The 11849-nt window shown below is 36.3% G+C and overlaps 1 protein-coding gene across 1 annotated transcript; it reads right to left on the reverse strand.

Annotated features, from left to right (window-relative positions):
* Window positions 1–3959: 3959 nt before the first annotated feature.
* LOC132059608 (ethylene-responsive transcription factor RAP2-7-like) lies at window positions 3960–11626 on the reverse strand. Its single transcript, XM_059452263.1, has 9 exons — window positions 10751–11626; window positions 9729–9754; window positions 9597–9627; window positions 9414–9501; window positions 9173–9318; window positions 8708–8808; window positions 8497–8606; window positions 8064–8159; window positions 3960–4556 (listed from the first exon to the last, which is right to left on the reverse strand). Exons 1-9 carry the CDS (start codon window positions 11227–11229, stop codon window positions 4311–4313), a joined length of 1323 nt encoding a protein of 440 aa, XP_059308246.1. The 5' UTR covers window positions 11230–11626; the 3' UTR covers window positions 3960–4310.
* Window positions 11627–11849: the final 223 nt, after the last annotated feature.

The raw sequence follows: 11849 nt of genomic DNA on the forward strand, positions 1-11849 counted from the left end.
GGCTTTGGCAAGCCGTGGAAAAGATGAATAGATGAAAGCAATGAAAGAAGAACTGGAGTCCATGAGAACCAACAAAATCTGGGATCTGGTTGACCTTCCTTCTGGGTGTAGAGCTATTGGGAACAAACGGGTTCTCAAAGTTAAACACAAAGCGGACAGGTCAATAGAAAGATACAAGACACGATTGGTCGCAAAAGGTTTTACCCAACAAGCTGGAATAGATTATGAGGAAACCTTTTCACCAGTTGTGAAGTTTACCTCAATTCGCTTACTTTTGGCTATTGTTGCACGTTTGGATCTAAAGTTACACCAAATGGACATAAAGACATCTTTTCTCAGTAGAGAACTCAACGAGGAAATTTACATAGAACAACCTGTAGGTTTCATCGTTAAAGACCAAGAAAAGAAAACCTGCAAATTAAAAAGATCTATTCATGGCCTGAAGCAGTCTTCAAGGAAGTGATATTTGAGATTTCACAAAGAGGTGATATCATATGATTTCACCGTGATCGATGAAAACCATTGCATCTATGTGAAGAATTCTGATGGAATGTTTGTAATTATTTCCCTTTACGTGGATGATATTTTATTAGCGGGAAATAATTTGGAGTATCTCAAAACTATCTAGTCATGGCTTTCAAAGTCATTTGACATGAAAGACATGGGTGAAGTAGACTACATATTGGGTGTTAAGATCCAAAGAGATCGTTCCAAGAAATTTTTGAGTCTATCTCAAGAAACTTATATAAAGAAAATTTTGGAACGCTTCCGAATGAATAGTTGTAAACCCATGGATACTCCTATAGCAAGAGGTGAGACTTTAAGCCTTGAAATGTGTCCAGATACTGAAAAATAAAAAGAAGACATGTCCCGTGTTCCATATTCTAGTGCTTTCGGGAGCTTGATGTCCGCTATGATATGTACTCGTCCGGACATTTGTTATGTCATAGGTCTGGTTAGCAAGTATCAGTCCAATCCTGGAAGAGATCATTGGAAAGCTGTGAAGAGGATCTTTCGATATCTGAAATGAACTGCTGATTATTCACTATGTTATAGTGAAAATGATTTACACTTAAGAGGGTATACAGATGCTGATTGGGGTGGTGACCAAAACGATAGAAAATCGGCAGCTGGCTGTGCTTTCTTACTTAATAGTGGTGCTATTTCATGGAAAAGTAAGAAGCAAACTTGCAAGGCTCTTTCAACTATGGAAGCTAAGTTCGTGGCTTGTGCATCTGCAATAAAAGAAGCTATTTGGTTAAAAAGATTCTTTGAGCATTTGGGCGTAGCAAGAATTCTCATGGATCAATGATTTTACATTGAGATAGTCAAGCGGCTATTGCATACACAAAGGATCCTAAGTATCACAGCAAAACCAAATACATTGACATCAAGTACAACTTTGTAAGAGACACAATAGCAAGTGGAGAAGTAACTTTACAATACATACCTATGCGAGAAATGATAGTTGATCCTTTTACAAAGGCGATATCTAGAGACCTGTTTCAGAAACATGTTATGGCCCTAGGTTTGTGTAGGATATGATTATATTTCTGTATTGTAAAATGACTTGGTTGTTATAATATTTTCATCAACATTTGACTCTTGAACTTATGTTCATCTCTTATACGCATGTGATGATGCAATTTTATTGATACAGTGTGTCGAACAAGTTGCAAGATTGGCTCTCTAACATGAGCAATCGCCTCTTACGTCGAGAAACGTGAAGAGATGAGTTCTACCATCATGTTATGACTTGTTTTGTAAGCCAGATATGAGTTTCTCTAAGAAGATGGATTTGAGGATCATTGAAGAGAGAAGCTCGGGTTAAATATTTGGAGATGTCTAGATCTGTACGGTATCAAATGAGTAAATGAATGAGGCACACACACTACTAGAATGTGAGAACACCGTAGCACGTGTTTCATACCACGTGTGCTAAGTGACCAATGGGTTAATGGAAGAATAGATCCTTGCTTCTTCATTGTGTGAGACCCCGAAAAGTTACATTAACTTTTCAATGGAATACCCTTTGACCTTTGATTGTTTCTTGAGGTTTCAATCAGTGTTGCTACTTTAGCATGTTATTAATAGCCATGAGTGATTCGTCAATGCAGTGCATGTCTAGGAAAGCAGTTGATTTGGAACATATAGATTCGAGTAGAAAGGGATGACCATTAAACTTATTAATTTAACTTATGTTCATAGGCCGGCCATTACACTTACCGTAAGGGTGTCAAGTGTAATTGTGGATATAAAGTTAAACATGAATTCGAGTTCACCTCTTACGAGACTGAGGGATCGGATAATTAGCTACTGAAATAGCGAATGATGTCTAGGGTATGGCGAGTAATAAGATCCTCATGTTAGTAGTGAATTCTTTACAAATGTGATTGGATTCCTATGTGGAGATCTTGTAAAACCTTAATAGGTATAGCTCTTGATGCTCGCAGGTCGCACGAACTATTTGTCTATATGATGAAGTGTGTTATTAACATGGTACTGGTTTGAGTCTAGTCCACCATGTGCGAAGTGGGAGATGTTGGATATGGAACTTGGGTCACAGGTCACCCATGTCGACTAACCCGACCCATTACACATTTAGAAGAGATAGAGATGAGAGAAGTTACCAAAGGGATAAGGGAAGTTTTCACTTTACGGTTAATAAAATGTGGTTTACAGGTAAACCACAACTTTCTGACTTCTCCATAAGAAACTAACATTTCTTTCTTTCTTCTCTATGAGAAATTAGCACAAATATTCTCATTCTTCCTTGTAAACTCTAATACACACAAAAGATTAGTGTGACATTTAGTTCGTGAATAGAACTATGTTTCCAAGAGAGACGAAATCGACTTTGGGCAATTGTTTTGGTGGTAAGTTTAACTATTTCCGCTGCAATCGAAAGGTACACAATTCGTTGTTCTTGCCCCATTATTCTTTTCTAACAAAACTTGAGCTCAAAATTGCAAACAGTCAATGAATTTCGCCTGAACTAATGTGAAAAACATTAATTAAGTTCTAATGTTGTTATACTTTTCTGTCAAAGAGAGCTATGGTTTGGATCAATAAAAAATGAAAGCATGTATATTGTGCATTATGCATATTCTGTTTAAAATTTTCCTACATGATATTTGTTTCCATGCAATAAAATGAAGTATGTTACGTAAGTGTATAGTTTGTTTAGTTATTGAATTTAATAGATTGTTTTTTTCCTAGAGGATTATAAAGGTTTTAACAAGAAGTTTCATGTAATTTAACAGTACTTCAAATAGCTAGTTTAATTTAATCTTCTTGACTTGTTCGAACATATTATTTCACCTCTCCACTGATTTGATCGAGAATATGTAAGTCTGAGTTTACTTTAGCTTTATTTAGATTTAGGTGTGTTCGATATATGTTGACCATGTGTGCAGATACGCCCCTTGGTCGATTCTTATAAATAAAATGGATTTTTGAGCGGTTACGCTCCTAGGCTGGAAAATATAAGTCACATTTTCAATCGAATAAATTGGGCAAACGCAGTTAAGAGTTCAGGCAAGCATGATTTTATCCAAGATTAATTTAAGCCGAATATTAGTCTATAAAAGAGACCGTGCTAGAACCACGGGACTTGGGTAATGCCTAATACCTTCTCCCCGGTAAACAAAATTCCTTACCTGGACCATTGTTTTCGCAGACAAAAAATAAAGAGTCATTTTCTTTTGATTAGGGATTCAATACTTGACTTGGAACACCAAAACTCAATTCCAAGTGGTGACTCTGTAAATAAATAAAATAATTTCTTTTCAAAACGTCACTTTAATTGGAAAAACCCTTTTCAATAAAGTAAATATAAATTAATTTAATTTTTTGGGGAAAAAAAGGGGTGTGACAGATAGGAGTAGGAGCAAATATCCAATTTGCATGGTAAAGTTGCAGTTTATATTAGAAGGAGACAAAAATAATGGAGTCGTTGGTTTACTGTTCAAGTCTCATATCCAAACTAAAATCTGATCAGATCAAGGCAAAATTCTAACAGCACAAGTCCTTTCAGAATTTTGTTTTTACAAACAGAATACTGTCTGGTTAAGAAACACTCTCTAGGAGAGAACGGTCAAGTTTAATGTAGCTATATTGTAGCAAGTCTTTTAAGTTTTATTATACCATCCTATACATCATCATGTGCTATACAATCTACACTTGTTGCTGCTATAGGTATGATGCACACAACGGAAATAGAATCTCACAGTTCAGTGACAGCCTTTATCTATCTGCCACTTGACTGATGATGTAATTCGACTTCTTTAGGTGGTCGTCGCAGTCCCTCTTTAACTGATGTTAAGGGTCACTGGAGGGTGTTGTTGCAAAGTTGAGTTTGTGGGGAGACGTAGTTGGTTGCTTGGCGGTAGGAGGGAATTTTGATACAGAGTGGTAGCGGTAGAGAATCCTGATGATGCTGCAGTAGAAGAAAACACTGGCACTGGAGTGACCACACCCTGGCTATGTATTTTCCAAGCCCAATTTGGGAATCCTGGAGACGAACTTGCTGCTTCAGCCTTCGTCATTGCTCCTTCCTGTTAACAATAAGAAATATATCCATCATGTTTGGTTCAAATAAAAAAAGCAATTGTTATATGAAAGCATGATGAAACAAATATTCATTCGAAGTATCTCCAGCAGAAAAATTGCAATACTGAACTAGAAATAACACGTGGTTATCTCCATAAAAATCAAATCCATTTCAATCATCTATACGGCGTAACCCCTTAACAGAAAAAATATTCTTGATTCAGTTCTGAAGATGATTGTCATGGATTTGATTTTAATGGAGATAGTCATGTGATAGTTGGTACTTCCTCAAAAAAAAAAAAAAAAAAAAAGGGAGGATTACACAGTGCCCTCAAAGCTTCTGACCATAATAAAATAAATATGACTATTAGCTATGTCCGGGCTAGAGCAGCTTTGAAATTTTATGCTGGTGGAATGGTGAATTTAAAGAGGAAATGTTGTTGGGTGGTTAGGGGGATGGTAAGATAATGTGTGCTGTGAGAGTTATGTATTGCTATTCTAGTCAATTCTTTATTGGTAATGCGAAGCCAAAGTTTCTTTGTGGGTTCTTTTTCTTACTTATCTTTTCTCCTATATGAAGTGCAAATGTCCCTCATAGGTGGTGGAAAGTCTTTCCTTCCTCCTTATATTGAATTGTGTGTTGTTGGGTTAGTAAATGGGCTAGAACAAGAGATGGCTAAGGTTGATCCAGCATAGGGAGGACAAGGTGCTGACCAAGCAAATCTTGCTAAGGGGAATGAAGTTATTGTTGTTGTGGTCGTTGAGGTGAATCTGGTGGCTAAAAAGACTGATTGGGTGCTGGACACAGGTGCTTCAAGGCATCTCTATGCTAATAAGGAGTTGTTCCATAACTTTGAAGAGTCCGCTAATGGCCAGTGTGTCTACATGGTTATGGGTAAAGGAAAAGTTATTGTTGTTGTGGTCGTTGAGGTGAATCTGGTGTCTAACAAGACTGATTGGGTGCTGGACACAGTTGTTCCATAACTTTGAAGAGTCCACTAATGGCCAGTGTGTCTACATGGTTATGGGTAAAGGAAAAGTTATTGTTGTTGTGGTCGTTGAGGTGAATCTGGTGTCTAACAAGACTGATTGGGTGCTGGACACAGGTGCTTCAAGGCATCTCTGTGCTAATAAGGAGTTGCTCCATAACTTTGAAGAGTCCACTGATGGCGAGTGTGTCTACATGGTTATGGGTAAAGGAAAAAGTCTACTTAACATCTGGAAAAACAAAGCCTTGAACAATGTTTTGAAAGTACCCTCCCTTCGTAGAAACTTAGTTTCTAGAGCACTTCTCAAAGAAAGCAGGCCTTAAACTATAAAATAATTATTTCTCGTGGAGGAGATTTTGTTGGGAAGGGGTGTCTTAGTGGGGGTTTATTTGCACTGAACATTGTTCAAGAGATTATCAATGATGCAAATGTTTCCAGTTCTGCTTATATTGGTGAGTCTATTGAAATGTTTCCAGTTCTGCTTATATTGCTGAGTCTATTGATTTATGACATGGTGGCTTGGGTCATGTTAAAATTGTTTCTATTTAAAGACTTAGAAAAATGGAATTAATCCTACGCGATAAAAGTTGATGAATTTTCTAAGTGCCCTATATGTGTAGAAGCAAAAAATGCTAAGAAACCATTTAAACCTGTTGCTAGTAGAAAGACATAATTGCTTGAACTAGTACATTTAGACGGCGAGTGTGTCTACATGGTTATGGGTAAAGGAAAAATTCTCTTAACATCTAGAAAAACAAAGCCTTGAACAATGTTTTGAGAGTACCCTCCCTTCGCAGAAACTTAGTTTCTAGAGCACTTCTCAGCAAAGCAGCCCTTAAACTATAAAATAATTATTTCTCGTGGAGGAGACTTTGTTGGGAAGGGGTGTCTTAGTGGGGGTTTATTTGTACTGAACATTGTTCAAGAGATTATCAATGATGCAAATTTTTCCAGTTCTGCTTATATTGCTGAGTCTATTGATTTATGACATGGTGGCTTGGGTCATGTTAAAATTGCTTCTATTTAAAGACTTAGAAAAATGGAATTAATCCCTGTGATAAAAGTTGATGAATTTTCTAAGTGCCCTGTATGTGTAAAAGCAAAAAATGCTAAGAAACCATTTAAATTTGTTGCTAGTAGAAAGACAGAATTGCTTGAACTAGTACATTTAGACTTAGCTTATTTCAAGAATATTGTTAGTAAAGGCGGAAAGAAGTATTACATTACTTTTGTTGATGACTTTTCTGGAGGGTATATCTTCTTAAGTCTAAAGATGAGGCTAAAAGCATGCTTTTGAAATTCAAAGCAGATGTGGAAAATCAATTAGATAGGAAAATCAATTAGATAGGAAAATCAAGAGACTTAGATCTGATAGGGGCGGTGAATATAGTACTAATACTCTAGAGGCTTTTTGTGAGAAAAATGGTATTATACATGTGGTTAGTGCTCCCTATACTCCCCAACAAAATGGTGTAGTTGAACGCAAAAACCAAACCCTTAAGGAAATGATGAATTCTATGTAGTTGAACGCAAAAACCGAACCCTTAAGGAAATGATGAATTCTATGCTTTTAAGTTCAAGTTTGTTTGAAAACATGTGGGGGGAAGCTATTTTGTCTGCATGTTATATTCTTAATAGAGCCCCTCATAAAAAGTTAGACAAGACTCCAAATGAGTTGTGGAAAGGGTTTTCCCCTAGCTTGAAATTTCTGAAAGTGTGGGGGTGTTTGGCTAAGGTTGATCTGCCTGATTTCAAACGGGTAAATGTAGGATCTAAGACTTTTGACACTGTTTTTACTGGTTATTCTGAAAATAGTACTGCTTATAGATTTATGTCTTTGAATGACTATTCTAGTTATGAATCTAGAGATACAGAATTTTTTGAGCATGTTTTTCCTTTGAAAAACAATGTGTCTAGTGATGTGCAAAATAATGCTTCTACATCTATGTCTGTTAATTCTCATTTTGTGCCTTCTTCTAATGTTGTTGATAATGAGCATGAAATTAAACTTAGAAGAAGTAAAAGCCGTAGAATTGAGATTAGTTTTGGTCCTGATTTTATTACTGCTTTCTTGACTGAGAATTGTGATATTGATATTTTAAATGATGAATTAGTGTCTATCTACTTAATGGAGAGAGACCCTAAAACTTATGATGAAGCAATGAGGTCAATAGATGCTTTGTTTTGGAAAGAGGCCATTAAAAGTGTACTCCATTAGCGGTAACAATGGCACTTGTGAAATAATCAGACTTTTATTTACACTTCACTTGCTGCTATAGATAGCTACAAACGCTTGTTAGTAAAAATTGAGAACAAGTGCCATTGTTACCGCTAGTGGAGTACATTTCTATTATTATACAAGTGGTAAGTTAACAACACTGCTTCTCCATTCTTTCAAAGTTTTAATTTAGCAGACGGCAAAAGACAATCAGCATTGCCTGGTCTGTTATTTCATGTAAATGGTTAAACTTGACATTATAACATAGAATTCACCTATATGTCCGAGTACAACACGATACTTACCGTACTGTGGGGAGAAAAACCAGGATACATGCCAGTCAATATGGAAAGCTTAGACGCTGTTGGTGGACCTTGTGGAACAGTAGAGGAGCTTTCAATCTGTAAGATTGACAAAAGAAGAGTTAATCAAAAAATTAAAAAGAAAAATGAAGAAGATTTGACAAAAAAGAAAGAGAATGTAAAAGTCATGCTATAGAGTGAACATAGAACTAATTAAAACATGTGAAGTAGACTGGTTGATGTATATTCAAAAGTATTTTGCAGAGTGCCAAAAGGCTCAAGCCACGGAGAATGTTCTAAGGAGAAAATAGATAAGCTATAAAGTCCTTGAAAGTCTCTAATCCAAATACGAGAGAGAGAGAGAGAGAACACAATATGCGATACTGGAGGTCACACTGAAACTGCAGGTTGTTTAAGTATTTGCATTAGAAAATACCTCGAATCTTTTTCCAAAATTGAAGTGCACATTTCTACCAATTTCATCGCGCTTTAGCCCCTCCAAAGGTGGAGAAATCCAGAGGTTCAGATCAAGATTCTCACCACTACCTACATCCATGTTCAGATAACTTATTATATTCTGCAGGTTTCCACAATGTCACCAGTTGCAAGAAAGATGTATAAAAGATAAGGTTAGATGGATATATCACCATCTTTATTATCCTCCTTTATTTCCCGTTCATACATGCTAGGCTCAAAGTTGGTAACTGCTTCCCTTCCATTACATTTGATGGCTGCTTTGTCATAAGCCCTGCACCACAAATGAGAAAGTGAGATTACTAAAGGGGAGACATTCAGTCTCAAAAGGGTATGTATTCATGATCACAAGGACCTTGCAGCTTCGACTTCGCTGTCGAATAACCCAAGATATATATACCAGCAACCAAGCACTGTAATCTTATAGGAGCAATATCCAAACTAGAGACCTATATCCAAACTAGAGACCTATCACCTTTCCAATATAATTAACTACCGCCATGAGTTTGTGATCTAGACAAGAAATTTGAAACAAAAAGCAACTTAACCACCGGGTATAAAGCTTCACTACAAACAAATTATAAAAGCATAATACATACAACGATATTATGAAACCGCTAGTTTTGGGATATCCTTACGTTTTCCCAAGGAATTGACCCATCCGAGCCTCCCAGCGACCACATTTGTGCAAGGTTACACCTCTGTATTTTGAACTTCCCCTAGAGAATCCAGTACTTTGTCGACGGAGGATATGAACAAATTCTTCTTTTGACAAGTTCTTCATCTACAGATCAATTTATTAGAGGCCAATATTCAAAATTAAGTACTTTTTCTAATGATATCCAGAATTATTAGTAGCATTCCACCACGTTATTCTACCTGCTTCATATCTTCTTCATAATCAGTTATATTGAAATTGATGTCAGCATCAACTCCCCGAAACTTAATTGCAGCTCGATCATACGCCCTAAATTATTCAAAAGAAAACATTTAGATCTAGTTCAAAAAGATGAAACATAACAAAATTGATTGCTAGCTGCAGGTCGGAGAATAAAATCTTACATAGCTGCAACGTGAGCTGTATCAAATCCTCCTGAAAAATGAACAAACGATGAATGGTTTAATCCTTTATACAAACTAGTAACAAAATGCAAAACTGTCTTCAATTGACTTTAAGCATCAATAGATGCTTACCCAAATACACTTGTTTCCCACAATCCCTGCACATAGAATGTAAAACACAATGAACAATTATGTAAAGAGATAACGAGAATACCACAAAGAACATATACGCTTCATCTTAGCATAAAATTAAGCATTTCAATAGATTTTTAGAAAAACAAATAAATACTGAGGTACATCAGATCAAGTTGGACTTTATGCTTCACTTTTTGTACCTTACTATATCAAGATGGTTGGAAGCTATGGTCTATTTTTATGCTACTTTACAAATTTTGACTAATCCCGTGCATAAATTACATGCACACTCACATGGATGAGCAGAAAACAAGGACTCGCACGCATCACTATATGCATAGGCCTGTAGTTAGATATGTATGTGCCAGCACCGAAAATACTTAAGGGCCCATTTGGCCATTGATAGTTTTTATTTTTTTTCTCGGAATATTATTCCGGAAAACTGTTTGGACATAGAATTGTCACAATTTTCTAGAATTTAAAGTTTTTCGAAATTCGAAAAACTCTAAAAACTGTTTTCACTTTTTTTACTCCAAAATCCAAAAATAGCTTCAATGTGTATTCATGTCCAAATATCATTTTCAACCTTAAAACAAATTCAGTATTACTCCTTCTATCTCATTTTATGTACCACACTTTTCTTTTTAGTCTGTCCCAAAAAGAAAAACAATTTAAACTTTAAAATTCTCATTTTAACCTCAATGAAATGATTTATATCTACATAAATGTATAAGGTTTATTTGAGGCCACAAATATAAAATATCTTCCTCTTCTCCTTAAAACTTTGTGTCAAGTCAACAAATATCACATAAATTGAGAGAGAATACTTTTCTCCAAATATACAATTCTTATGTCCAAACGCCCACTTACATTGACCAAAGCTACGACTATATGAGATGGGTTTTTATCACTTAATTATAATTAATCAGTTATGTACTTTTATCTTAATCTATCAACTAATTAATATGTTTAGTGAATACTTCCAAGTTCCAAGGTGAATATGTAGATTGTAGACGTACCAGATGTGGGATTCCCATCTTCCAGTTCGCCGATAAAATGTAACACCACGATACTGTGAGCTACGTGACCTGGGCCCACGTCTGCTTTTCTTCACTGGCTGATTCACCGGCGGTTTGTAAATTCCCATTTCTGCCCCTCCACCGGACTCCGGCACAGACAAGTTCAGCCATTGACCCTGATGAATATTCTTCGGTCCCTGCGATTCCCGAAAGAGCTGCCTCGTCAGCATATTGTTATCACCACTATTCTCATCTACTTCAATCTCCATGTCAGCACGATCGCTTTTCAGTATGGAGAAATTAAGTGTTGAAAGAGAATGGTGATGATGGGATGAGCTGTTGGAGTCTTCGATGGAGGAGGAAGCTGTGTTGGATGCACCAGAATCATCATTCAAGAAAAGGGTGTTGTTGTTGTTGTGGGGGTCACTTTCATCGCAATTTGAGTTCACTGAAACTGCTGATACATTCAGATCCAACATCTCTTCTTCCCTTACAAATACACACCCTTTACTTTTCTCTATCAAAATATCCTCAACACAGAGACAGACAGACAAATAGATATTTTTTTTCTTAAAGGAAGTCCAGTCGCATGATGATGAGGGAGAAAGAAAGTTTTTATATGTAGAAAAAAATACACGAATTTCTAGAGCAAGAAAGCTGACTGGATGTGTCTTTCTGCATGTATATATTTTTTAAAGACAGAGAGTTGTGTTTCGTGTAATTAAAACTGTCCAGATGAGGATTTTACATTTCTTGAAGAGACTGAGAGAAAGGAAGAGATCATTACTAATAATGTTGGTGGTTAAAGTAATGATTGTCAAAAGGGGTTTTCTATTGGAGGAAGAAGAAGATGGAAAGATGCAATGACAGAGAGAGTGAGAGAGAATCACAAGTTGATAAAGGACGAGAAAGGGGGTGGGGTAGGAGAGGGGGCGTGGGCGTTGTGCAGCTTGTGTGTTAGGTAATGAAGGACAAGTGGATTGGATAGAATGAAGACGAAGGAAAATACAAATGTAAAGAAAAAGCAAAAATTACGCTATGTGCAAATATTTAAACTGTATTTATAAAATGTAGCTATAATATTAAAAAATTACGAACC

This window comes from Lycium ferocissimum, chromosome 6 (assembly GCF_029784015.1).
Source record: "Lycium ferocissimum isolate CSIRO_LF1 chromosome 6, AGI_CSIRO_Lferr_CH_V1, whole genome shotgun sequence".
Lineage (NCBI taxonomy): Eukaryota > Viridiplantae > Streptophyta > Magnoliopsida > Solanales > Solanaceae > Lycium > Lycium ferocissimum.

Coding starts and splice junctions, on each gene's coding strand:
- LOC132059608 (XM_059452263.1), bottom strand. CDS start 11,229: ATGTTGGATCTGAATGTATCAGCAGTTTCAGTGAACTCAAATTGCGAT. Junction 9,502..9,596: donor ACAGCTCACGTTGCAGCTAT/GTAAGATTTTAT, acceptor TGAATAATTTAG/GGCGTATGATCGAGCTGCAA. Junction 8,160..8,496: donor ATTTTGGAAAAAGATTCGAG/GTATTTTCTAAT, acceptor TCAATCTTACAG/ATTGAAAGCTCCTCTACTGT.